The 27,853-nt window shown below is 47.6% G+C and overlaps 1 protein-coding gene across 3 annotated transcripts in view; it reads right to left on the bottom strand.

The window, feature by feature from the left end:
- Window positions 1-205: 205 nt before the first annotated feature.
- EML3 (EMAP like 3) overlaps window positions 206-27,853 on the bottom strand; it is a 51,906-nt gene continuing 24,258 nt past the window's right edge. For 2 of the 3 annotated variants that reach the window (XM_072984231.2, XM_072984233.2), the window contains exons 3-25: window positions 27,000-27,096; window positions 25,934-26,201; window positions 24,276-24,601; window positions 19,674-19,781; window positions 18,657-18,685; window positions 17,914-17,949; window positions 17,614-17,737; window positions 16,380-16,529; window positions 15,296-15,365; window positions 13,473-13,583; window positions 12,096-12,191; window positions 10,863-10,997; window positions 9,666-9,804; window positions 9,325-9,476; window positions 9,106-9,231; window positions 8,877-9,008; window positions 7,291-7,358; window positions 6,872-6,957; window positions 6,658-6,755; window positions 6,206-6,293; window positions 4,459-4,557; window positions 3,215-3,345; window positions 744-1,081 (exon numbers count right to left, since the gene is read on the bottom strand). In XM_072984231.2, the coding sequence (XP_072840332.2) occupies window positions 890-1,081; window positions 3,215-3,345; window positions 4,459-4,557; window positions 6,206-6,293; window positions 6,658-6,755; window positions 6,872-6,957; window positions 7,291-7,358; window positions 8,877-9,008; window positions 9,106-9,231; window positions 9,325-9,476; window positions 9,666-9,804; window positions 10,863-10,997; window positions 12,096-12,191; window positions 13,473-13,583; window positions 15,296-15,365; window positions 16,380-16,529; window positions 17,614-17,737; window positions 17,914-17,949; window positions 18,657-18,685; window positions 19,674-19,781; window positions 24,276-24,601; window positions 25,934-26,201; window positions 27,000-27,096 (2,861 nt within the window). In that variant the 3' untranslated portion in view covers window positions 744-889. Of the gene's footprint in view, window positions 1,082-3,214; window positions 3,346-4,458; window positions 4,558-6,205; window positions 6,294-6,657; window positions 6,756-6,871; window positions 6,958-7,290; window positions 7,359-8,876; window positions 9,009-9,105; window positions 9,232-9,324; window positions 9,477-9,665; window positions 9,805-10,862; window positions 10,998-12,095; window positions 12,192-13,472; window positions 13,584-15,295; window positions 15,366-16,379; window positions 16,530-17,613; window positions 17,738-17,913; window positions 17,950-18,656; window positions 18,686-19,673; window positions 19,782-24,275; window positions 24,602-25,933; window positions 26,202-26,999; window positions 27,097-27,853 lie in introns of all 3 variants that reach the window. The other variant, XM_072984232.2, reaches the window with a different exon arrangement.

Raw genomic sequence — 27,853 nt, 5'->3', positions numbered from 1 at the left:
TGGCTGAATTTTATGAAATCACGTATTCTTCCCTCTCATCCCATGTCGGAAGCACAACACACAAGGGCCTCCAACGTAGTGACATTAAAAATATTCTGTTACCTTGAGCTGTTTGGGAGAACCTCGGTGGCCGAATAGGCTACAAAACCCTCACCCTGTCCCATGAACGCGCAGAAGGGGAAAGAAGGGGCACAGCATGGCCGGATTAGGGGATTATATCGTTTATTTCTCTGCATTGCTCACAGTAGTTCAGGCCTTCCTTTGCTCTCGCGATCGGCACATCAGATCCGGCCTCATTCAAAATCCCTGGGAATGTCAGCGAAGTAGAAAGGGTGGCCGCAAGAGGAGCGCGTCGGGGTGGAGACCCTTTTCCTGATATTTTTCAGAACTTTACAGAATCCGGCATCTTCAAGACACGTAGAGAGGAGGCAAGGCCCTTCTCGCAGCGAGGTTAAGAAGGAACATGGGACGGAAAAAAAAAACTCCCCAGATCTCCCTCTTTCGCCCGCGATGCCCCTCGCTCAGCCAGCCCCGGCCCCCTCAAACCTTCCGTTTTCCAACAGAGAAGACCTCCGTCTCTTCACATTCAACGTCCGAGACGTTCTCCCTTCCCCGTCTTCTCCGCCTCGGATCGTCCACTGACTCGCAGCGGCTCCTCCTCACCCATAAGTTAATAAAGCACATCACATTTGGTTAGTCGAAGGAAAGGATCTCGGGGGGGGGGGGAGAAGAGATTCCAGCCTTCTCGAGGATCCATCCTGCCTGAGCGCTCAAGTTCCCAGGAATCGGCCGGAGGGGGAGGGAACGGAGGTCACGCCAAGCTTTCCTCTTTCCGAAAGAGGCACCGTACGGAGTTCGGGGTGTGTGGGCACACCGTTACCCCCCGGTTTCAAGTGCTCAACCCAGCATCTGGTGAGGGGGCCATGGCAGGAGCCACGGCGTGGCCGCCGGGAGGGCCCAGCACTCGCCACTGGAAGATGCTGGTGTCCTTGCCCCCCATGGAAATCAGGTGGCCGTCATCGTGGGTGAACCGCACGTTGGTGACGTGGCTACCGTGGCCTCCGTAGTCACGACTCGGTGCCTGTGGGGGGGAGATGGCGGAAAAAAGGGGAAGGCGGCATGAGAAAGGATATCATCATCATCATCATCATCATCATCATCATCATCATCATCATTATTATTATTATTATTATTATTATTATTATTATTATTATTATTATTATTATTATTATTATTATTATTATTATTATTATTATTATTATTATTATTATCCCGCACCTTCTAGACAAAGTCTACTCAGGGCGGCTTACATAAAATCATTCATAAGACAATATACAGTACATATACAGTTAAAACAACAATTTAGATTAACAAGGTTCCTTGGAGGAATCTCGCTGACATTACGGCTGGGAAGGACACTCAAGCTGTGGAACTCGATGCCAAGCCTGACCTACATTGCGTCAGTGACACGACTCGGATTCGAATCAAGGTTGTTGTTTTTTTTCCCAATGATTCGGACTCGAGACTCGGAACCTGCCCGGGGGGGAAAAAGCTTGTTTTTCAAGAGGGACTCAGACTTGGGCCTTGAGACGCACAGACTTGCGCCAACATCCCTATGTTTGGGACTTAGAAATATCTGTCGGTGTGGAAAAGGAGAGGCCCATTTAGTCAGGGGAGGGGGAAGACGGTGAATGTCGGCCTGCCCCATAGCGGACATAATGCATGTGGGAAGGGACCGTCTCCTGCACTTGAACGGAGGCATTCATGAGATCTTTCTTTGAGAAACACAAAGAGTGGGTGGTATCTTTTCTTGGACCACGAACAAACCATACAAATCGCACCCTTCTGCTCTTAAGAATGGAGCGTGCGCAAGAGAGCAGCCTGAAGAGGATCGCCTCTCACAGACACAGTTTTAGGACTCTGATCTACAGTTTCTCGGCACAACCCTTGGCAGGGTCGGGCTGAGCCTGAGGAAGGGGAATTCCTCCGCGAAAGCTTGCAATGTGTATGTTTTTTTTAAAAAGTGGTTCAATAAAAAGTATCACCGACTCTTATTAATTGTGTCATCTTGGGGACTGCGTGGCCTGTTCCTTGTTCTTCTTAGAGAAATCCACCCTTGATTGAGCAGTCTTGATCCACTAGAACCCGTTATCAAACTTGGCTAAAGTGTCTGTGAGCACGGTGGGGTTCAAAATCCAGATGCCTCTGGATGACACCGATCATCTGGATTAGCACAACTGGGTATTGTTCACCTCCTGCCCTTTCCTGAGTGAACCTGAATTGCCAGCAGGCATCTTTGCCCTCATTACATTGTGTCTTGATCACCGCAGTGCGACTACCATGGGTTTACCCTTGAAGACTGCCTAGGAGATTTGGCTGGTGCAAAATATTATGCTTGTTTTTTCCGGTACTTGCTTTACCCACATTGCTTTTCTAAGTCCATTAAAAAAAAGTTTGTTTGAACCTTAAAAAATCCCGATGATTTGGAAGCCTCTACATCTAAGGCATGTCCTGTCTGGATGCTAAGATCCACATCAGAAGAGGATCTGTTGAGAATGCCATCATTTGAGGAAGCCTTCTTGAGGGGCACATAGATGTGGGGTTATTGTTTTTATTCTCCTAGTATTTTCTCCCAGCCCCCACTTTGATCAGTTCCTATAACGGCTGCTTTGAGGAGATGTAAATGTCAACGTGGCATTTTTAAAAAATTATTTTGATGATTGCTCATTTTAATGGTTTTACTGTCTAGGCTGCTTCTAGCATTGATTTTTAATAGGTTATTTCCCCCTTTCCATTTTTAAAAAATTCTGTTATAACAAATATACAAAAGTATCATCAACGAAAAGCAACAACATTATAACTACAAACATAACACTATCATCATTGTTGTAAGTAACAGCTCCTACACACAATGGTTCTGATTTCTATCATTCTGTGTTCCTTCCCCCGCTGGTTTTTTTTTTAATGTTTTGACTGTTTATTTTTAACAATGTGACTGGGCCCTTTGAGAGTGATTTTAAGGAAAAAGATGGGCTAGAAAGGTAAATAAACAGATTCTGTTTTCTCTGCAATGGTAGCACAAGGTACAGAATGTGAAATAACTCTTCTATGAGCTCTGCTTTCCTTCCTTGCTTCTCCCCTGCCCAAGTTCCTAGCCCTCATGGTTATGAGGAACATGCATTGCACAGCCTCTCTCTCTCTCTGTGGTTCCTACCTTCGGCTTGGCGCAGGGGTACTGGAAAAGGTGCACCTTGCAGAAGTCATCAGCCACAGCTACCACCCGCTCATTGTGGGAGCGACAGAGCGCGTTGATGTCGGTGCCGTCCGAGCCATCAGGCCACACTCCTGTGGGCCATGCCAGGATGCGAGAGACAAAGAGGTTTTGGGAAATATTCAAAGTGGAAAAACAAATATTTAGTTATTTTTTAAAAAATCCACAGGAAGCTGTGTGGTCATTACAGAATACAAATGTAGAAAAATATATGACACCTTCACGGAGACCCCTGAAAACCAAGTGATTAATGCAAGCTTTCGTGGAATGAAAATCCCACTTCTTCAGGCACACACTAGGAACTTGGGAGTAATGCAGAACCATTATAAGCGAATATCCCAAAACTGCATGGCAAAGCTTGCCAGGCGTAATCTTCTTAAGGTGTGTTTAAAGCTAGCTGCAAGCAGGCTGTAGGGCTGCAGTCTAATGCTCCACTCCTGGTGTCCTGTGGTTGGAAATCTCCACAGTGTTCAGACACAGGAAGCCCATCAGTCTGCATAAGGCTCTCATTCCCCAACATGGAATCGGTCATCGCAAAGCGAAAATACCCCATAGGGAACATCGCAAAGCGATCGCAAAAGTGATCGCAAAATGTTCATCGCAAAGGGATTTCGTCGCTAAACGGAGCGATCACTATGCGAGGCACCACTGTATTCTATGATACTGTTATTCTAAAATTCTAGTTGTTGTAGTTAGTATTTAGCTTTATTTCTCCCTTCCTTTGATGAGCTCAAGGCTGTGCTTCTGACTGTTCTTCTTCCCTGCCCTCTACTTAAACCTCACAACACCCCCATGAGGTAGGCCAGGCTGAAAGGGGGAGAGCGACCGAGTCAGATGGAAGTGGGCTTCGTCTCAAACAAGATGGGACCAAGGCTAATTTGAGAGGCAGTATGGTGTGATGGTCGGAGTCTTGGACTGGGACCTGGGGAAAATCAAGGTTCTAGTCCCCAAAGAGCCAGGAAACGTGCTGGACAATCCCATGCTCTTTCAGTGCGGCCGACCTCGCAGGGTTGCTAAGAGGATAAAGGGAGGAGGCGAGCCATAGGCGCCACCTTCAGCTCACTGGAGGAATGACGGGGAATCCACATAACGTGCAACAAGAAAGGCCAAGGGAAGAGTGCTGAAAACAGGCTGGCTTCTTTCCCCCAGAGCGGCTTTGTTTCTTGGGATTTGCTCCCGAGACTCACCAAAGACATGGAAGCCGAGCACACAGGTGTAGGAAGCCCATTCCCGGTCTCTGTTCTCAAACCGATTCCTCAGCAGCTTGCACCCGTTCGCCACGTCCCCTGCCGGTGAGACACACGGGAACTTTTCATCAATTAATTAATTTCACATCCGGACTTTTGTCTAACATGGGGATCCCAAGGCAGTTCACAACGGGATTAACAACCAGAGGGAACGAAAAGTAAGCGGTCCGATTAAAACACAATTAAACAAACGGCCAGGTTGTTGTTGTTTTTTTTTGAAACCACGGCAAGATTAAAAGCCATGATTTTATTACATATTTATTGAAGATCTTTTTACTACCCCACCTTTCTCCTTGGAAAGGACCCAAGGTGGCTTGCATTGTTAAAGGGCAACATTGAAAGCTAAAAACAGTGAGCATAGAAAGGTGGTTTACGTCACCAAAAGACAATATTTAAAGCTAAAAATTGATTGATTGATTGATTGATTGATTGATTGTACTTATATGCCGCCCATCTAGACATTATACATCAGAGATTTTTTTTTTTAAAGAAAAGACATGGCAACCCCATTAAATTTCCCTTCCTCAGCATCTCGTTTCCAAAGCTCTGTCAAAATAAAAAGGTATTGGCCTCTTAATGGAAGGAAGGACAATAGAAAGAGAAGCAACGTACGTCCTCCTAGAGCAGGCGTTCCCAGCCTTGGGGCCCCCAGATGTTCTCGGACTACAACTCCCAGAAATCCTGGCCAGCACAGCTAGTGGCGAAAGGGCTTCTGGGAGTTTCAGTCCAAGAACATCTAAGAAAGACCCTAAGGCTGTGAACCCCTGCCCTAAATGGAAGTTCGGCACTCGGGAGAGAAACCACCAGCACCAACCATGTTTATGAGGGCGACAAGACAGACAGAAGGGCATCTCTTAGAGCAGTGGTCCCCAACCTTGGGCCTCCAGATGTTCTTGGACTTCATCTCCCAAATCAAAGTCATAAGCACAAGAAGGCATGAATGGGACAGAAGATGCCAGGGCGCTGCTAAGAGAGAGACTAGTTTGTTATGTGGAGCCTTGTGGCGCAGAGGTTAGACTGCAGGACTGCAGCCAAAACTCCGCTCATAACCCAGGGTTCAATCCCAAGTGGCCGGCTCGAGGTTCGCTCAGCCTCCCATCCTTCTGAGTGCCCAGCTTGCTGAGGCTGGGTTGTAACATGAAGCCTGCATAATCAAATTGTAAACCATCCAGAGAGTGCTTTAAGCACTGTGGGCCAGTATATAAGCAGGATGATGATGATGATAGTTGGGTGTCTGAACAGGAATGCCTATGCAGCGCACTTCTGACCCAGAAGGGGGGTGAGCTCGAGATATTTTGCAGAAAGAATGCTTCGGGATCCTTTAGGATCCTTGAGTTGCATCCATGTGGGTCGGAGGGTCATACTAAGGACTGAAAATTCCGAGTCCAGAGTTTTAGATGTTGTTTCTTAACTACCGAAACTGGGCTGCCCTTACTGTCCTTCCACACACTTTGTTGTGGAATCATTTCAGAGTTTATGTTATTGTTCCCATCATTAAACTCTTGGGCGTCAGAAGTCCTCGCTTTTCTACATCTCCTCCTCCAGGTCGGTCCGGAGAGACCTTCTGCCAACCCTGGTCTCAGGGCAGCCTCATCCGACTGTCGCCATCATAGGGTTTTAAATCAGAGGACAAAGATGTATGCCGGATCTGTTCCCCCGAACCGATCCTGAACAGCGAGGTACTTACAGTATAGGATTTCATAGTCTCCCGAATTGGACATGATGAATTTCCCGTCTTTGGACCAATCCAGATGGGTGATAAAGCTGGAGTGTCCCTGGTAGTTGCAGGGAGAAACAATGCATTACGACGCCTTTAAGGTTTCTTCATTTTAAGACATTAATCAGCTACTTTTCAGCTGACTAGCAGCCATCAAAGGCTGATGGCCAGGATGACTGGGAAAGTCAGAAGGCAGCAGGAGAAGAGGAAGGCCAACTACAGTCGTGCCCCGCTGGACGATTACCCTGCTCTACGATGAATTCGCTTTACGTTGACGTTTTTGTGAGTTTTAAATGGGGTTTTTTCGCTGTGCGATGATCGGTTCCCTGCTTCGGGAACCAATTTTCGCTTTACAACGATCAGCAGACTCTGCCGCTGACCTGCCGCCCCTCCCCTCCCCCTGTTCCCACACTTCGACTCACCGTGCAACGGCCTAAGCGGGTGTATTTATGACCACACTCCTCGACGCTGTAGATATAGATGAAATTGTCGTGGGAGCCGATGGCTAAGAAATCCCCATCTGGCAAACAGGAAAAGGAAAAAAAACCAGAATCAATGAAGTGGACAGAAACAAGGGAATAGAGGTGGGGCTGGAGATGGCCCAGCATCGGAGAAAAGAGAATTCAATAGCCTAACCTGGTGAATAGCGCACCACAGAGAGTTGTTCACTGCCTCCAGAACATGAAAACACGTGCCGTCCTTCTGTGTCCAACACCACCCAGCTGGGGAGGGAAAAAAATGAGAGTTTTTTCCCCCCACCCCAGTAGTCTTTGGGAGAAAGCCCCAGGTTTTCTTCCTGCCCTCAACTGTGGAATCAAGATTTTTAAAAAATGTAACCAGGTTCTCCTTTTTCCTGCATGCTGAGTCAGGGGAGGGAGCGGAGGAAGGGGAGGGGAAAAGGAAGCTTCGCCTGTTGAATTTCTGCTTTTTATGCAAAAGCAAGCCAAGGGATGGACGAGCCCTGTGCAACCCTGTGGGGCTGCAACCCCCCCCCCCGGGGCAGGCAGAGAAGCTGGAAGCTGGTTGATGGGGGCGGGCGGGGAGGAAGTACTTACCCTCCAGTGGTGAGCCCCACTGCAACTACATTCCCACTGGGATGAAAATCGGCACAGAGTCCCGTTTCCTACAGGCAATAAGAAGAGGTTCTGCGTTAGCTCTCACGTCCACGGGACGATTTAGGAGGCCACAACAGACGTGTTCTGTGTATTTAAGATAGAACGGCACTATTGGCAACAGGAAGCCCAAGTATTTGAAAAGAAAAAAAAGGGGTGGCGGGCAAAAGAGAACTCAGTGTCCCCCCCACCTCACCCCACAGCTTAACTCCCCACAGATCCTCCTTGCCTTCAGGCACGAGAACCACTTTCTCACATCCGACCAGATACACAGAGCCCTTTCTTAATGTCTGTGATGCAACACACAGAACAGTTGCTGGGTTCTCTCACTCGGCCTAAGACGCTGATTTGCTTATGGAAGGAGGTACAGTGGTGCCTCACTTTACAATTGCCCCGCATTATGACAAATCCGCTTAACGACGATCTTTTTGCGATCGTAATTGCAATCGCAAAACGATGGTTTGAATGGGGGAATTTCGCTTTGCGATGATCGGTTCCCTGCTTCGGGAATGGATTCTTCACAAAATGACATTTTTTGAACAGCTGATCGGCAGTTTCAAAATGGCCGCCGGGTGATTAAAATGGCTCCCCACTGTGTTTAGGGACGGATTCCTTGCTATACAGGCAGTGAAAATGGCTGCCGTATGGAGGATCTTCGCTGGACAGTGAGTTTTTACCCCACTGGAACGCAATGAACGGGTTTCAATGCATTTCAATGGGGTTTTTATTTTCACTTTACGATGTTTTCGCTTAGCGGTGATTTTCCTGGAACGGATTATCATTAACGAGGCACCACTGTATTTTGAATTAAGAGGTCTACAGATTGGTGGTGATGGTGTTGTTGTTGGTAGTGCTGGTGGTGTGTGTGTGTGCGTGCACGCGTGCGTGCGTGTACTACAACTCTCAGAATTCTATGCAGCCTGGGGGATTATGGACATTGCAGTCCAAATTCAGCGAATTCTGCACAAATTCAGATCTGTCACAACAAACTATGATCATCGCTACCTCCTGCAACACCAACACCTCAAAAGGACGAGTCCCGTGTGGAAAAATGTGTTAGCTTTCCACAGCTTGAGATTCTCCACTCCATCGCCTGGGAAAACACCCCAAAGGCAAAATCTGCCGATGGCAGCTGTACCGAGTGCTATCCCAGAACTGGGCCCATTTACGGTAAACGGACAAGAGAGAAGAGCCCAACTGCATGCATTCTGTTCAGGAGGAGCAAATTTGATAAAGGGAGAAACAAAAGAGAAGGGTAACATCCACAAGGCTTGACCTAAGCAGAAACGTGCCAAGTGAGGAAGCAACCCGTTCGGCTTTTGAAGCCACTCCTAAAACACAACTGTAACAGCTAGAAACCTAGGTTTCTCTATATATATGTATTGGAGAAGTTAACGATTCTCAGAAAGTGGAAGCCTGCGCTCAGCGCCACGTCATGCCGTGCCCTAGGGTGGGGCGAGGTCTGGTGGCCCTCTCTGCCTTTGATCATGCGCCCCCCCCCGATCCTCCCGCCCCTGGGCATACGGTACCTCCAGGGTGACGCTCCAAGCCAGCGCATGCTCCCCACCATCCCACATGCAGAGCTGCCTGTCGTAGCTGCAGGTCACAAAGAGGGTCCGGGAAGGGTGCGTGCCGAGCCCCCAGAGTTCGTCCGTGTGCCCCTGCAAAGGAAGAGATCGGAGCTTGCAGGCCACGGGGTGGGGGGCAGGCGCAGGGCCCCTCGGAGGTCTTGCCCTCGGATCAGCCGGCCCGGCTCACCTGGATGATGGGTCGGAAGCCGCCCGCCAGGCTCCCCCGCAGCAGGGCGTTGCGCGTCGTCCCCACCAACAGCTCCCCGCCGTCCCCCTCGGCGATGGTGCGCACGGCCCCGAACTGCTCTGGGATCTAAGCCGGCGACAAAGGGACCAGGGTCAGGCTGCGCCGTCCGGCGGAGCAACCGCCTGTCCCCATCCTGATCTTCGCAGGATCCCCGCTAACCTCCGCTTCCTGCAGCAGGGTGAGGTCAGGGCTCCACCGGACCAGGCGCCGGTCTTTGCCACCCCCGCTGAGCACCGACCCGTCGCGGCACAGGCAGAGAGAGAAGATGCTTCCCTCGTGCGCTCGCGTCTGCTTGCTGATTTGGTACGTCTCTGCAAGGGGAGAGAAAAGGACAGGCACCGATCTCCACATCAAATATCTGTCCTTTTTTTTAATCGCAGCGATAGTCTTTTTTCATTTTTAGTACAAGGCTGTAAAATGTTGGGGAATCTACCGCAAGGCAGTTTTCTAACACGGGAGATTGGTCTGGGCGAGTTCTGCTGTCCTTCAGCCGGGCTTACCTTTAGCTGCCTTGCCCAGGGTGCGGACGTCGGCGGCCACCCTGGCCCAGGTCAGGATGTTGCCCTCCGAGTCCCCCGTGAGCACCTCGGCGTGGGTGCTGAACACAAAACAGTGGATGAACTTGGGCTTCTTGTACTTCTGCAGGAAAAAAACGGGAAAATGGAGGGCACCGTACTGAGCCTCGTGGAGCAGCGGTTAAATGGCAGCACTGCGATCAGGACTCTGCTCATGTCCTGAGTTCAATATCAGTGGATTCATGTCGCCGGCCCAAGGCTGACTCAGCCTTCCATCCTTCTGAGAGCGGTAAAATGGGTACCCAGCTGTCTGGGGACAGCGAGCTGTGGGCAGCTTGCAGAATTACATTGCAAACCATCCAGAGAGTGTTTTATGCACTACGGGGCAGTATATAATCAGAACCCTTTGCTTTTGCTTTGCTTTGCACAGGACAAAATTGGCTTCGTTTTCTTATCTCAGAGTTTCAGGAAGTGGGCCTTTCATCCCCTCTATACCTCTCTTGGGGGGTGTGTGTGAAGCACGCTTAAGCCTTGTAGGGCTTCTGCCATTTGGCCGGTTGAAGTGACCGGTGGGGGGCAACAGAGACAAACCCCCACCTAACCCCCACCCATTCTACATCTTGACCATGGTCTTAAAGGACATAACCATAGGCGAGGTCTCGGAGGATCTGAACTGCATCTCAGATGCCAGCTTGCTACCTCTAGGTATGGCCGGGAGGGGGGGGCTCTCTCCTGTTGTAGGTCCCGAAGTCAGATTTCGCTACCAATTCAGTGGGCTTGTGTTTGTTTTTTTGCAACAAAAACTTCCAGAAGTGTAGACCAGACCAAACGCAGAATCATAGAGAGTTGGAAGGGGGCCTCTAAAGCCATCGGCTTCAACTCCCTGCTCAAGATAGGAATCCAAATCAAAGCAGATTGTCCAATTTTCTCTCGAATGCCTCCAAGCCCGTTGGAGCCCTCACCACCTGCCAAGGTCACAGGTTCTATCATCATACTGCTCTAACAGTTAGGAAGATTTCCCCCCTGATATTCAGTCTAAATCTGGCTCCCTGTCGCCTGAGCCCATGATTACTTGCCCTGCAGTCGTTTCATGAAACACCCTCTTGCCCATCTCTGTTGCCCTCCCTCAGAGGCTCCACCTTGCCCGCAACTTCCACCTTCTGCCCACCAACTGGACCTCACCCCAAAGATGCCCTGCTTCTTTGTCAAGCTGCTTCCGCTCCAGGTCCAGAAGTAGATGTGGGATTTTCCAGTGGAGATGATGTTGCTGCTGTCTTGCGGGTTGAATTCCACAGTCAGGACAGATTCATTTGTGCTCTGGAAGAATCACAGGAAAGTGAAGTTGGAAGGGGACCTATAAAGGCCATCAACCCCCCTGCTTAAGGCAGGAATCAAAGTCAAAGCAGATCTGACGGAGGGTTATCGAAATTTCTCTCAAATGCCTCCAGGGGTGGAGTGCTCACCCCCCTCTTGAGGTCATGGATTCCATTGTCGTACTGCTCTAACAGTTAAGAGGTTTTTCCTGATATTCAGCCTAAATCTGGCTTCCTTTAACTTGAGCCCATGGTTGCGTGTCCTGCACTCCAGGATGATCGAGAAGAGATCCTGTCCCTCCTCTGTCAAACAGACTTTCACATAATATATCCTGTCACCCCCTCAGTCTTCTTTTCTCCGGGCTAAACATGCCCAATTCTTTCGGCCTTCCCTCTTAGGGCTTGGAAGGCGCCGTCGGAGTAGATGTGGGGAAGGAGAGAAATGTCACGATTTTAAGGGAGACGATATCAGGAGCAATAAAAAATTTATGGTGAGGGGTTAAATCTGGGACAGAAACGATACAGATTTGCAGCGTTCCGGTGGAGGGCTTCCCACCTGTTAGCGAGCCAAGGATGCTCTTACAGCAGCAACAGAAAGCAGCCCCAGGGCCATCTAAAGCAAACGGTTGACCACACTAAACAACCGCACCTAAAGGCCCCATAACAGATTACCCCCCCTCCCGCAACTTGTTTTCAACCCAATCCTCCAGGGAGTTCCTCCACTTCCTCAAGGACTCACAAGGAGCCTTGCGGTGACTCAGAGAGAAAGCATTTTTTCTACATACAACGGATCACAACAGAACCTGGGAGTTAAAAACAAGGCTGTGTACATTCATGTTATTTATTGCGTTTCTATTCTGCCTTTCCACTAGAAATAGCATGGCAGGAGGGTAACAAACATCATCAATTTTTTTTAAAAAAAATCAGAAACAAACTCCAGGATAATAACACTAAAATCATCAAAACAAGCATGAATCAAGCCAGTTTTAAAGGTCTGTATGTGCTGGTAGGGACACCGTTTCCTAAACAGAATTAAGGGTGAGAACATTTCCAGAGATGGGAATTGGTTTGGAGACCTATGCTGTTGGTTACAAGGGCTTACCTTGATTTCAGCCAGCTTGCTCCCACGAGCGCAGTCCCACACAGACAGCATGTGTTCGTTGGACTCGTCCACTACACACAGGTAGGCCCCCTCATCCTGGAAGAGTGGCACATGGGTCAGGTAGGACATGAGACAACATGAGCCCAGAGAGGACAAAGAACAGGAGAGCAGATTTGTGGCTTGGGTGTGTTTCAAGAGCCTCGGGTCCTTCCAAACAAGACCTTCTCAAAGGCTGAAAAATCACATGCTTTTTTTTTAAACTATGGCATGCGGACAGGGAGGATTCTGGGAACTGAAGTCCCAAAAAAGTTACTTCCCAATTTCTTGCTTTTATCATATAACAAGTATGCCTCGTTCATTGTCTTTTACGAGAGCTGACAAAATGGACATGTTATAAATGGTAAAGACAAACTGAATGGATCGCTTAGAGGGCAACTCACAGCGAAAGCAACAAACTATGGCTAAAATAAACCATGGTCAGAATAAACCACGATTAAGCATGGGCAAATGAAACCTAAGGCGTTTAGGTGAGTGTCACAAAGAAAATGGGAACTTATTCCTCACTTCCTTGGTGTTGAGATTGATATATTTGTTCTTGTGAGAAGCTCTCTCTCTCTCTCTAGTTTTACATTCATTTCTCAGTTTATTTGCATTGGCAGCCTTGTGTGGGTTTTCCTTTTCTTTATTAGATTAAAAAAAACCCTGGTTTGCAATGTATCAAGGAGGTCTTCTAGCTGAGCTTTGATCCCAGACACGGAAACCAGCGTTGTGATTTTTAAACAATGGAAAGTAAAAGCAAGATTCTAGTCCTTATGAATCCGACAGCGCTGGGACAGAAGTGGCCCCGGGCAGTGTCTCGCAATACATCCAAGCAAGAAACAAGGAGACATCTACTCCTTCACGATTCAACGGCTTGCGTAAAATCCTTCCCCAACATTAAACTATGCATCATAAAGAAATTCAGCATGTAACCTGAGGAAGAATTTCTAATTCCTGCTTTGTTTTATTTATTTATTTAATTTATTTATTTATTTGATTTTTACCCCGCTCCTCTAGACCATGTCTACTTTTAGTGTCACAGAGCTCGGCCAGGTGTAGCGCTTGAGTTTCAGAAAACTCTTGTTCCTATTCTTTGATCGGTGAGCTCATGGGAAGCGCTGATCCACGGACGCTCTCTGTCACGATGGAAATGTGCACTGCACGAGCTCAGAGGCACTGTCATCCCTCCCTCCGTCTTACATTACAAAGTCAAGGGCCCACATTTTAAAAAATGGAGGTGATCCCTGCCACAATCAAAGCCTAGGATCTATTATTTCTCTCTTCCCACTGACTCAGCCCCCAAGTAGGAGAGAAGTCTGGAGAAACGGCAGCTCTCACCGCAGTCGAGAAGGCAAGGGAACCGACTCCTCTCTCAAAGCTGCCCAGCCCGATTTGTTGCAGCGTGGCGAGGGTGGTGGAGTCCCATATGTGAACAAAGGGCTGGAGGGGCTGCAAAAAGGAAAGCACAGGGAATTAAAAAGGTCCACAAGCGAGGCATCAAAGGGGCAGAGGTTGAAAACAGGTGAGTAGGAGGAAAACATGCCATTGTGAATTCGAATACAGTGTCTAAACTGGGAGTGCAGGACCTTTGGCCCTCTAGATATTTTGGACTACAATTCCCACAATCCAGTGGTGCTGGATGAGGCTCATGGGAAGCGTGAGCCAAACCACGAGGACAGCCAAAAAAATCCTCCCTCCAATCTAAACAATCACACTCTGTTAGTTATAAAACGGTGCCTTTTAACAAGGCGAACGGTGCTGCCTTTCTTCACGTCCAGGTAAGCGGTGAGATTTGAACATGGCACAGCAGAACAAAGTGGAAAAGGGAGCCTCATTTTTTTGGAGAAGAGAGTGTCTTCCTTGATGTTTAGCTGCAGGCCATGATGCAAAAAAAAATATAATACACAAATTTTTTTGAAGGCATGCAAGATACTGAAACAAAAATGGTATTTTTCCTGCAAGTCTTGGTAATATGTGAAAATCGTCTCTGCACAAAAAAAATAGTGACCATTCCTTTTCAGAAGCACACACACACACACAAAAAACACGGATGACTGCTGGAGAGGATGCAAGCAACCCATTCAGTGCTTTTGATCTCCACAAGCATGACATACACCAAGGGCGTTGGCTGGTGACACGTTGTACAACCTGGGCATTCTTTACAGAATTTGGCTCCCTTTGCATGCAAACACACCACACAAAAACCGTTCCCATGCTCACTGCCCTCACTTGTCAGAAGTGCCACAAATGTCCTTGCGCTCTCCCGGGAGGACGAGAATACTTTTGCAGTTCGCTTCTGCGAGGGAGCAAGACCGAAGGTAATAGCCATAAGCAAAGGAAAAGCTAAATGGGCTGCTTCTGTGCTGCCCCATAGTGCTTAAAAGCACTCGCTGGGCAGTTTACAATTTAATTATGCAGGTTACACATTGCCCCCCCCCACCCCCCTGAGCTGGGTACTCAATTTACCGACCTGGGAATGATGAAAAGCTTAGTCAACCTCAAGCCAGCTACCTCAGCCCAGCAAGCTCGAACTCAGGTTGTGAGCAGAGCCTTGACTGCAGTATTGCAGTTTAATCCCTGCACCACAAGGCTAGCCTGCATGGGCCCCAAGAGCTAGCAACCCCATCGGTGGAAGATTTTGTCCTTTGCTTGGAACAAGTAAATTCTGTTTCCAATACAGTGGTGCCTCGCTAGACGATGATAATCCGTTCCACTGAAATCGCTGTTTAGCGAAATCATTGTCGGAATGCATCAAAACCTGTTTAATGTGTTCCAATGGGGAAGAATCGTCGCTGTCTAGCGAAGATGGGCCATAGGAAAGCCGCTTTGCGAACCGCCAATCAGCTGTTTAAATAGCTGTCTTGCGAAACTTAGGTCCCGAAAACACTTGTTTTGCGAGCGCGGAGGGAGCTGTCAAAATCGTCGTCTAGCAAAAATCAGTTTGCGAAGCAGGAACCAAACATTGTCCAGTGAAATTCCCCCTAGGAATCACTGTCTAGCGAAAAAACTGTCATGCGGGGTAACTGTCTAGGGAGGCACCACTGTATAGGGATAAATTAGTGACCTTTAAAGTTTCTGGTACTAGATTAAGCCTCAACAAAACACTTGAAACCCATCAACCTGAAACAGGAACACAGAACTGTCTCGGTTCCAAGATTTACCTTCCCGTCTTTGTCCACCCCTGCCATCTGTCCCGAGGCAACACGGACTCGGTCCGGATGCACAGCTAGGCTGAAAGAAAGACAGAACCATGAGCAGGAAGGAAGGAACCTGGCCAGTAATGGTCTTCCCCTTGCAAAGTCACCCAAATTACTCTACAGAGGATACAGAGAGCAAGTCGTTAGAAGCAGGCATTCCTGCAGTGACAAGACATCTGATAGTCCTCATTGGAGCGGATTTAAACCCAGAGCGGATTTGCCACCTCACTAACAGGGGAGCCACCAGCTCCACAGGGATGTTCCTAAACCCACACTGCCTGCCATGAATTCCAGGTGCTTAGTTACAGACAGAAGATAGGGATCGCAGAGTTAAAACCCTGAGACCTCCCCAGCGGCAGGAACTATGGCATCATCTGCCACTCCCCTGAGAGTCTTTCCGGTTCCCTCAGAGCTTAGGTGCCCTTCCCAGGAACCGGATATTGTTGTAAGCGATTCCTAGTTTAATACGAAATATCCGGAAGTGGTTTGGTCTTGAGTGAGCAACTAAGAGGCACGAACTTTACAAAAGACCCGCTCCTTCTTTGTGGTATATGGACCGATGAAACTGCCTGCATTTTCCGACTTTCCTTCTATGGAGGAGAGCCGGCTGTGGGAACTGTCATGGTGAACACCTGCATGTCTAAATTCCACACTGCATTGCTGGTCACAGAGACGAGAGCAGGCAGATCAAGATCTGAAACCAGGCATATGCCGTTGACTAGCCTGGTCAATAGATTCAAGCATTCTGTCCAGAGGCTTTTCTGCACAAATGCAGAAAATGCAGGAGGAAACGGATGGCTTCTAATGACCTATAAGGCCCAATGAACCATCTTGAGGCCTGCTTAGATGTCTGTATGTGCCACATAAGTCACCATAAGAGTATGCCAGTGTGATGAAGAGTTCTGGATAACCCGAAACCTTGCAGACTACTGCGGAGTCGCACTTCATTCCAATCAAGGTGGGTCGTCTGTTTACTCGCGTCACCAGCCAGTGTGGGTGATGCAGGGGGAAAAGAGGGGGCAGATGTCCCCAGATTCTGGCAACTCACCAGCGTACACAGTCGGTGTGCTGCAGGTAATGCCGCTGGGTGCGGCGCTGGACGTGGTACAGCACGACTACGCAGGCGATGAAGTAGACCAGCTCCCCTGAGCTCAAGACGTAGAGGTTGGAACGGCAGTCGCGGCCGCGGTAGCCGTAGCTGGGAGAGAGGCGTCAAGGAGCAAAGAGGGAGGATCGAAGAATCGCGGAGTCGGGAAGGAGACGGCAAGGCCGCCGGGTCCTGCCCTGAACAGTTTGGGACCTCCGTACGGGACAGAACGCCTCCTCCCAAAAGCGGGGTGCCCGCATTGTCGTACTGCTCTAACAGATAAGAAGTTTTTTCCTGATATTCAACCTCCCAAGGGGGGGGGGGTGCCAGGCTGGGCAGCTGAGGACGCCAACTCCAAGACAGGCCCAGAAGGAGAACGCAAGGAACCCAGCCTTTTTTGTGGTGGCTCCCTTGTTCCGGAACGAACAGCCGTCTATAAATTTTCCTGGCCCTTTCCCCAGAGATGGTTCAGAAATCTTTAAAAACTCTATTTCGACAGGCTTTTCAAACCATACCACCCCCCTCTAATCGCTCCGCTGAGGTTATACACTTCGCATCTCTAGCCGCCGCCCGTTTTGAACTGAATTTGAATGGTGGCTTGTTTTGAGCTATACGCTTACACTGCTTATGGCTGCACGCCGCCCAGAGTGACCGTTGGTCAGATGGGCAGTCTGGAAGTTTAATAAATAAATAAACCCCTTCCTGATGGCAGGGATCCAAATCAGAGCAGTTGCCCAATTTTCTCGTCAATGGTTCCAGTGCTAGAGCGCTCACCACCTCCTGAGGTAAATGCTTCCATCATTGTACTACTCTAACAGTAGGTTTCTGGTTCCATTGTCGTACTGCTCTAACAGATAAGAAGTTTTTCCTGATATTCAACCTAAATCTGGCTTCCCGTCGCTTGGGCTCATTATTAAGCGTCCTGCCCTCTGGGATGATGGAGAACAGATTCTGCCTCTCCTCTGTAGGACTATTTGTCACAGATTTGAAAAAAGTGCTATCCTATCTCCCCTCAAGTCTTCTGGCAGGACAATTGTGGTTTGGGGAAAGTAATCCCTTTTGGGGGGCGGGGGGGGACACGGCAGTTGTTCCCCAGTAGAAAGGGCAGGGTTACATCTGTGAAAGCTACTGGGCCATTAGGAAACCTCCGGGACAGGGTGGCAAAGAACGGGCCCCTTTTGGCTTCCAAAGATACACCCAGTCCAGCTGCAGCTTCTCCGCTGGGAGTTCCATGCGCAGCTCCTCGTAGTTGGGAAAGTCGGAAGGGATGTACATGGTGATGGGGCGCCCGCGGAGGAACATCTTGATGGAAAGTCCTTCTGGAGAGAACGAGAGACGGAAGAGGAGGAAGAATGGCGGCTGGAGGCAGGACGCCCTTCGGGGTTCAGGAAAGAGGGGCCAGCCAGCCAGGCCCTTCCCAAACCCCCCTCCTTTTCTTTTCATTCCCGTGAAGGGCTCCCCGAATTCTCTGACCCCACCACGTCAACTGCCTCACCTAGGTTGTAGTTCCCCCGCCGAGTGCTCCACGGTCCTGCGGAGAGAAGGAAAGGAAAGCAAAGTTGTGGGTGTTTCGAAAGTGGAGGAGGAAACACCTCCTGCAGAAGCCTTTTTTTTTGCCAGCGAGTCACAAGCAGGCGTGTCTTGTCTATATACGGATTGCAACTCAAGCTTCTTTGCCAGTGGCCCATTTTGACTTGGGGCGGAAAAGAGGAAGTGGCTGAAACCCTATTTGTGTTAAGTCCCACGGTCTATATTCCGGGGAGTGCAAAGCTCCTTCCGCCAAAGGCGATTTTAGGAAGAATGAAATATTTCCTCCTCCGCTGGGCCCTCGTGGATCTCAAGCAATCCCTTTCATCACAGAAAACCTTGGGAGCTATGGGACAGGTGAAGGAAGTCTTTTAACAAAAATTGCCACGGCTGGTGATTGGCAGTAATTCAGGCCCTATGGGAGCTACAGAATATAAAGAGATGTTTAATTTAAAATAAATAAATAAATAATGCTCTGGCTGACAGTGCCATCTGCCAGAGAACTTACAGAACCAGGATTTCAGCCACTATTTGGAGAGCTGCCTTCCTCTCAAACCTCACAGTAGCTCCTAAAAGACTAGGGAGACGGCTCTTTCCCCACCTGGCATGTCCGAGCACCACCTCCATCTAAATCCCTTGTGCTCTGCTCCTACCCTAGGTGGAGCCATACCAGTATCCCATTCATCCTCACTGCCCCCGCCCAGAGCTTACCTGGACTCAGGATGGGATCCTTAATTCGGCTGCAAAGAGGTAAAAAAAAAATCATAATTAAGAACTCCGGTGCATGACAACCAGAAAGACAGACAGACTTCTCAACCGGAGTATTTTACTTTCTGGAATTCCCTCCCCAAGAAGACTTATTGAGCAACAGCACCGTTTTCATCTCAGCAGCAAGCAAAATCATTCTTATTTTCTCAAGTCTTTTGACCCGTTAATGAATGAACTAATTAATTCTCACTCTCTCCCCCCTTCCCCAAATTCATATGCGTCCTTTGTCTCAGTTCCCTCCTCCTCAGCACCAGAACCGTCTTAAAAACTCGATAATAAATGAATAAACAGCGCTTTGCAAGCTACACAGAGAGCCTGTAGTTTACAAGACCTGAGCAGGACTGTTAAGCATAGGATGTTTCGGAAGTTACTAATTCATTGCATGCCATCAAATCAATACTGACTCAAGGTGACCCTTTCTGAGATTTTCTAAGTAGAGAGGATTCAGAAGCAATTTCCCCTTCCCTTCTTCTGGGGCTGCCCTGAGACTGTGCAGCTGGCCCAAGGCTACCCAGGCTGGCTCTTCTCCCTGGAGGCACAGTGGGGGATTCAAACTCCCAGCTTCGGGCTCCACAGCCAGATCCCTAAACCACTGAGCTTTCCAGCCACCTACTAAATAATCAGGTGCTAATTATCAAGACCCTTTTCGGGTAGAGACTATTGAGAAGTGGTTTCCCTTTCCTTTCTTTTCAGGGGGCAGCTCTGGCACTGTGCAGCTGGCCCAAGGCTACCCAGGCTGGCTCTAATTGCACCGTGGAGGAACTGAACTCCCAACTTCCAGCTCTGCAGACAGATTAACTAAACCATGGAGCTATCCAGCCAGCCAGCGATCCAGACTTGACGGCACAATATGGCAACCCTGGCAGCCTTTTCTAGGCAAGGCGTGTGTGTGTGTGGGAGGGGGGTTAGGAATACTTTAAATAAAATAACACGCGGTTGCGTGTGCAGAACGTGTCTCACTTCTCGAGGCTCCCGGAGCGGTTCAAGAGGTTCGTAGAGGAGGCTGCCTTCTTGGAGAGCTGCTTCTTCACCCGAGGGGGTTTGTCGGAAGAGCTGTTTCTGCGCAACCTGGAAAGAGAGAGACCCTTCAGACTCCATTCGGAACGGAGTTGGAATAGAGAGCATGTGGTTTTACCCGTTGGATGCGTGGGACCCGATCCCTGATTTTCACACCTCGGGACCATCAGGGTGAGCCCAGGCCTCCCTCACAGGGCCGTTGTTGGAGGGTAAAATGGAGGGCAGAAGAACGATCTAGGTTGGCCTGAGCTCCTCGGAGGAAGAATTGTTTAAATATTATTTGGAAAAATAAATGAACAGATGCATAAATAAGTGGGAAATCCAGGAGAAGAATATCTCAAAAGTCTGCCTTTGGCTTTGAAGGAAACAAACGGTTTAACAGACTGGAATGCGCCGTCCACGTCAGCTGCTCATGCCATGTATATACAGTAATTCACATATAAAACATTTGGTGCGTTTGAAGGGGACAGGGAAGAAGGCCTTCTCTGTGGCTGCATCCAGATTGTGGAACTCCCTGCCACTGGAAACCAGGCTGGCCCCATCTTGGCTCTCCTTCCGCAAGCAGGCCAAGACCTTTCTCTTCAGGCAAGCTTTCCCTCCATGACTGGATGTCTGAGTGGGGTTTTTAAATGGATGGTTGTGCCTTACTGCTCTGAATGCGCTTTTGGTGCTGTGTTGGTTTACTGCTTTTCAGTGTGGCATCTGTTTTATCTTTTTAAGCATTTGTATACTTTCTTAGCTTTAAGTATTATTTTTTTAGTGATATAAGTTGCCTTGGATCTTTTTCAAGGAGAATGGTGGGGTAAATTTATCTTAAATCATTAATTAATTCATTCTTTCAGTCATTTATTCATTCATTCATTCAAACTGGCATCATAATGAGGCTGTTACACCTCTGGTGTGTTCTATGCTTGCAAGAATACCAAGAGTTGTAAAAATGTGTTTGGGTAGAAAATTATCCAAAATAAGGAAGTTGCTTTCTTAATTTTTTTTAAAAGTCACAGTACACTGCATAGGTAGAGAGGGATCCCTAAAATCCTCCAGAAACACTGTGTCTGTCAGGGTAAACCTTAGCAGGCTAGAGAGAGCGAGAGCGAGCAAGGGGGTAAATTAGTATGAGGTAAATTCTTTGCAGATCTTACTGAAATTAGGCTTAATTCTGACCCATCAAATCTAGATTATTTTCACCACCTTCTTTTTTTCAGAAGGAATCCCACACTTGATTAGCAGAGCACCACCTTTGCGTGCAGAAGTTCTCCAGGTAATAATAATTATCATTGTTATTTAAAAGATTTTTCTCCTCAAAAAGGTCCGAAGGCTGCTGACATTATGAAAAGGACAATATTTAAAAGCCAAAAACAATAAGTATACCCATATTGAACAACAATTAAACAAGTATCATATTAAAAGTGGCAAACAAAGTCAACACTAAAAACACATTTAAAAGCAAAAGAGCTTTTAAACAGGGAAAGCTAGGAAAGCCTGCAATCTTATTTCTTTTTTTTTCCTGGATACTTATTAATTTCTTCTTTCCAAACGTGCCTTAAGGCCAGCCAGATGGAGCAGTGCCAGCAGAGATGGGCCAGTTGATTTTAAAAAGTGATTATTTACAGCTCTGAGGTTCCGGAAGCAGTTAACCGCTGCCAACATTTCAATTTAAACAAAAAGAAACTGCTTGCTTTCCAATTATTCAGAAGGGATGAAATCTGTTGCCTTTATTTGCATAAAAATTTAGGGGGGGGGAACCAAAAATCCAGACGGTGCTTGGTTCAATGAGGAACCAAACACCTTGGTAGTGGACCACAGACATGCTGTGGATATAAAAGCAACTGAAACAGTGACACAGAAAAAGGGGAAGCAACATTCTGTCGTATCACCCCATAATAAAAAAAATCACTTAGTGATGACTTAGTTAAGGGATGGGGAAAATGTGATCTGGGGCCACAGAGGAGCCCCGTGGCTTTCAAAAGACGCTCCCGAGATCTAAAACTGGTAATACTGCTGGGCACCCAGGGCAAAATTGCCCCCAGTTATAAAGAAGAGACCTTTATAAATCCTATATTTACCCTTCGGGGTATTGATGGTGGGTGGGAGCACAAATCTCTCCAAGCTGCCTGCTTCTGTTATGGGGTGAGGTGGGGGAGAAGGAATGCATCACAAGTAACTTGTTTGTAACTAATTAGTCTTATCATGCGCTCCATGATGACTGCAGTTGGTGACAGCAGCCACGAAATTAAAAGACGCCTGCTTCTTGGCAGGAAAGCGACGAGAAACCTAGACGGCATCTTAAAAAGCAGAGACATCACCTTGCTGACAAAGGTCCGCATAGTCAAAGCTATGGTTTTTCCAGTAGCAATGTATGGAAGTGGGAGCTGGACCATAAAGAAGGCCGACCGCCGCCGAAGAATTGATGCCTTTGAATTGTGGTGCTTGGGGAGACTCTTGAGAGTCCCCTGGACTGCAAGGAGAACAAACCTGTCCATTCTAAAGGAAATCAACCCTGAGTGCTCCCTGGAAGGACAGATCCTGAAGCTGAGGCTCCAATACTTTGGCCATCTCATGAGATGAGAGGACTCCCTGGAAAAGACCCTGATGTTGGGAAAGAAAGAACGCAAGAGGAGAAGGGGACGACAGAGGACGAGATGGTTGGATAGGGTCATCGAAGCGACCAACATGAATTTGACCCATCTCTGGGAGGCAGTGGACGACAGGAGGGCCTGGTGTGCTCTGGTCCATGGGGTCACGAAGAGTCGGACATGACTAAACGACTAAACAACAACAACAATTAGTCCGAAACCCTGGACTCCCCATTTTAGAGAACTAGTGAAAGCTGCTTTTTTCCCCCCGAGGGAGGGCTCTTCCCGGCACTCTAAGGCAACTTTCGGGTGGGCGGTGTGTGTGTGTGTGTGGGGGGGCTTGGCTCTTCCCCGCACCTGCAAATAGCACATGGTTTTGACCAAACCCATAATTCAGCCAAGAAAGAAGGGGAAGACCAAAGGCCAGCAGGAAAGAAACTCAGAGAGAGAGAACAGGGAAAGAAGGGGCGGGAGATCACGCAATGACCCACATCGCTTTGTGGGGTTTTTTTTTTTTTTTGGTTGGGGGAATTATTACAGGACTGAGAGACAATGTGGCTGAGTGGTTAGAGACTCAAATGGGGATGGGGAGAGCCGGGTTCAATGCCCCACTGGAATAAGAGACTTTTATATACTGTATATAAAAAAATCATCTTCAACTTCTGGGCCCAAAACCAGAGGTTGGAAACATCAAAGTGTTGCTTTTGAGGGGCTTCTGAGAATTCCACCTGAGGGCAGTGCCCTCAGGCGGAAGATGATGGGGGGGGGGCAAGGAACTGCAGTCATAGACTGGAGAACTAACTGCATGAGTCATGACGTCTGTACTCTCAAAGTAAAGGTCTCTCCCCCCCGCCATGCACGGGGGTGAACAAAACCGAAGTTAAATTCGACTGCTGGTTCAGATGGCTTCTGAACCTGGAATGCACAGGCGGGTGTGTGTGTGTTTCCCGTCTGGTCCATGGCCTCAGGCAGCAAAATGTCCTGGGTGGGCCTCAAGGTCATGGGATGAAGAAACTTTCTGGCTTGCACTAAAAGAGAAGTAACTACTGTAGGACCCCCATATCCACGTGGATATTGGAATTGTATGAGAGCATATAAGGAAGGCAGGAGCTTGAGGTCTTGTAACAACAAACCACGATTTGGTTTAGTCTTATAGCAACAAACCACGGTTTGGTTTAGTCTTATAACAACAAACCATGGTTTGGTGTAGTCTTATAGCAACAAACCACGGTTTGGTTTAGTCTTATAACAACAAACCATGATTTGGTGTAGTCTTATAGCAACAAACCACGGTTTGGTTTAGTCTTATAACAACAAACCATGGTTTGGTGTATGGGTGTAGTCTTATAGCAACAAACCACGGTTTGGTTTAGTCTTATAACAATAAACCATGATTTGGTGTAGTCTTATAGCAACAAACCACGGTTTGGTTTAGTCTTATAACAACAAACCATGGTTTGGTGTAGTCTTATAACAAGAAAGCACAGCTACCCTAGGTGGGATGTGAGGCCTAAAACAGCCTAGCTGTGATAAGCATCACATCCCACCTTGGGTAGCTGGTCAGAGAACTTAGGAGCAGAGCTTGGAAAAGTTACTCTTTTTTTGCACTACAGTGCCTAGAATTCTCCAGCCAACATGGTGACTTCCCATGAAAATTTGAGTGATTTTTGACAGTAGTTAACTGGGAAAAGTAACTTTTTCTGAGCTATCCTCAGGACTTCCAGCTCTCTAATCCAAGTAAATGAATCTTATCTGCCACCAACCCCTGTCCCAGAAACAGGCTCAAAGAAAACTCAGACCCTTGGCTTATTTTAAACTGGGGAAGCCTTTTGGGTTTCCAGATGTTTCGGCCTAAAACTCCCATCAGTCATCGTATAGCGGTTTCGTCGTTTAACGAGGCAATCGTTAAGCAAGGCACCACTGTATAATAATTTTTTTTTAAAAAACGAACACAAATCTTCAAACTCACAGCTCTTTCTTGCTGGTCATCAAATTCTGAACGGTGGGAACCGGGGAGGCTGCAGTACTGCCGTTGCTGCTCCCCGTTTCCGAGACAGGCTCCGGAGACGGTGCTTCCTGGCCCGGCGGCGGCTGAGTTAGAGGTTGGGACGTCCCTGTGCCGCAGACTTTGTCCGCACCACCTTGGGGAGGAGGCTCCCCCACATCCTGAGCTTCATGGGGGCCCGTGCTCGGGAAGCAGCAACTGAGATCCGGCATCTTGGAGTCATCTGGGACATTAGGCATCTCCGAGGGAAGTCTCCGGTCTCCTCCATCGGCTTGAGATCCAAAGGAATTCTTTATATATATATATATATTTGTGACATTTTAGATCAAAAACAAAACATATAATAAGCATTTAAGCCTCTTAAAAAGCAAGCTTAAAACAAATAAATGCAAATAATATTTACATCTACTGTAGAAACATTTGGGAGTGATTCCCCCTGTAGCTTTTACCCTTACGAAGCCCCATGCCCTTCCGAAATTGCATTGGACTCCTGTGTAAATTTTGTCCCTTCCCCTTTATTAATACAAAATTGATAAATGACCCCCATAGATCTCCAAACACACCTTTTTCTATTACATGCAACTTTATCATTAATCGCTATATCCCAGACTTCCTTATACCCATCGCTTAACAAAAGATGATCAAGTGTTTATTTTTTCTGAGCGATATGCAATCTTGCTACTGCTAACAGGTTTTTTATTTTTCTGGTGGCCCAGTTCCCTCTCTCTTTCCCAAATACTGCTAGAAGCACTATTTTAGGACATCATCATCATAATATTCGTGTGCCATCAAGTCAGTTATGATTTAGGCCTTAAGTCATAAGTCTTAGGGTGACCCTTTCTCAGGTACAGAATACTCAGAGGTGCTTTACCCTTCCTTTCCTCTAGGGGCGCTGTAGGACTGGGCAGCTGGCCCAAGGCCACCCAGGCTGGCTTTTGTCCCGGGAGACCCAGTGGGGAGAATCAAACTATCCAGCCAGCTACTGCAGGGTATACTGCTAAATTTATGTGGCTTCCTTCCTTTATTCCCTTAAAAACCAATTGCCAACCTTTCAATATCTGTTCGCATTCCCACCACATATGAAAATAAGTACCCTATTTCCTGGCACTTTCTCTAACGTCAAGCTGCCACTTGCAGGCAGATATTCTTGGCTGGCTTATCTTGTGACTCTGGACCGGATTTGTTTTAGTCTTGTATTTTTATTCTCATTGTTACTGTCCGATTTATTGCTATTTCTGTTCTTAGCGACTCCTAACCCACCCCCCAGAGTAGGCGCTTAAGCACGAACTGGGCAGTTAAAAAGTCTAAGAAATAAGTAATAACATCTTAGGATAATCATAATTATTCCAAAAGAATATAATTACCGTATTTTTCCATGTATAAGACTATACTTTTGTCTAAAATCTTTAGACTAAAAATTGAGAGTAGTCTTATACATGGAAGTAAGCTGAGGAGATATCAAAAACAAGTGGAGGAGACAGCAGGGATCAAAGCGATCCTGCAGCACTTTGATCCCTTTCGCCCTACACTTGCTAAGCCCCACTTAGATTTCCTAATTTTGGGTTAGAAAAGGGGGGCGTCTTATACACAGAAAAATACGGTATTCCACAAGGGTTCTTCACCTGGTCCTCCGAAGGCTCGCCACTGGTGAGGTCTTTAGGGCAGCTAGTTCTGGCTACGCTGGAGGGACCTTGATCTGGTTTCCCCTTAATATCTGAGCTTTCATGGGTCCTTTTCAGATGCCCATTTGTGACGCAGTGGCTCTGCTTCTCTGCCAGCACGGCAGATTCCTTTGTCTGAGTCCCAACGCTGACGGCTGCCACCCCTTGAGTCTTTCCAGTGCAGGGCACCCGTTTTTCACTGCTTCCGGACCTCTGGACAGTGCATGAACTGCAATCCAAAAGAGATTTTTTTAAAAGTCAGGATTACCACCACGTTTCACGCACGCCTGCCAGCAATTGCTGTTATGTGCCCCTCTTTGCTGGAAATCAGAATAACATCCAGCCTCCAGATGTGTTCTAGAAAGCTGAGGATTTCTTTCCGGATAACGGATTCACAGCATAATATTTGAACTGCAGTTACGCAACATCTTTCTTGTCTGTGCTAATTGGAAGCTGTTGTTTTAGACTGCAGCTCCGATCATCCGCAGCCAGTAACCATGCCAGATGAGGTTGGTAAAAGTTTTGCAGATCAAAACAACAGGAAGGTCACAAGATGAGAAACAACACTATATATTCACTGGGCTTATCTTTTGCCAAGGTTTATATTTCTGCAGTTCTACCCAAGGTGAGGAATATGCAACCCTGTAGATGCTGGACTACAAAACACATCAGCCTCACATAGTCAAAGGGTGAGAGGTGACGGGAGTTGAAATCCAATAACATCTGGAGGACCACACAGCCCCTGATAAGCTTGGAGGGCTCCAGAGAACAATCAGTCAATATCAGTGAGGCCCATAGTGCAGGGTAAGCAAAATGCACCTCCCCATGGGACCAAGGTGGATAAAAATCAAAATTTGTTAAAACCACGATGATTTAAAACACAACTTAAAAAACTGATTTAAACCATCAAAATAAAATTCCGATTTAAAAAAATTTAAACCACGATTTAACCACAATTTGGTTTAAATAAAATCCACCTTGTATATGGGACCAGGACTTGTAACTCTTAAAAATCTCGGACAGGTACCTGGAATCACCAGTGAGGACGGGGGGCAGGATCCAGAGAGCATTATTGCTTTGCGGAAGGATCATGGGGTCTATGGAATCTGGTATGCTGGAACTTCCTGAGAAGAAAAAGACACTGTATTTGCTGCAATGCAGAGACATTTGAACAGCTGTGGTTTTAGAGCCTGTCCTGTCCAGAAAGCCACCTTGGTCATTATTTGCTCATAGTCCTCCCCGTTCAGGTAAGAGACCTCCAGATGCTGCCAAAATTGTAAGAGTCGTTTCTGATGTTTGCATCGAAGTATAAGAATCAGCAGACACTGTTTTAGGTGAATCAATATCTTCTTTTTTGAAAAAAAAACTGTGAAGTGGCCATTCTAGGCCATTCACTTGCCCGGTTTGCCTTCGGGTCCCATCAGGGCTGAGTTGTCCTTTGACTTTTCCACCACGCTGCAAAGACACTCAGCAACTCTGTGCTGTTTAAGCAGAAGTATAATAGAAGCAGGGCATGCAGGCTTAAAGTGCTGGGATTTCGATTCTGACCAGCAGGAGCAATGACATTACCTCCCACAACCACCACCACCATAAAAGGAAAGAAAAATAGGTTTTCTGCAAGAATATACTATTGTGACGAATCCCATTTATAACTGGGGATAGTTGGAATGCACAATTAAGATCCGTTTATTTCACAAAAGACCTGCTCCTGGGGGGAGACAAACCCTATTAGAATAGCTTTGTGGCGGCATAAGTGCCTTCATCCCCCCACCCACCCCTTTGGCGAACTGTTGCGGCAAGTCCTTGCACTTCAGAACGGTACCCCTGCTTTTTGGAATACTGCTTCCCTCCAGACCGCATCAATGCACAAGGATGAACCAC

Source organism: Pogona vitticeps, chromosome 15 (assembly GCF_051106095.1).
Source record: "Pogona vitticeps strain Pit_001003342236 chromosome 15, PviZW2.1, whole genome shotgun sequence".
Lineage (NCBI taxonomy): Eukaryota > Metazoa > Chordata > Lepidosauria > Squamata > Agamidae > Pogona > Pogona vitticeps.
The sequence above is the reverse complement of the archived record's forward strand: the minus strand, read 5'-3'. Positions and strand labels throughout refer to the sequence as shown.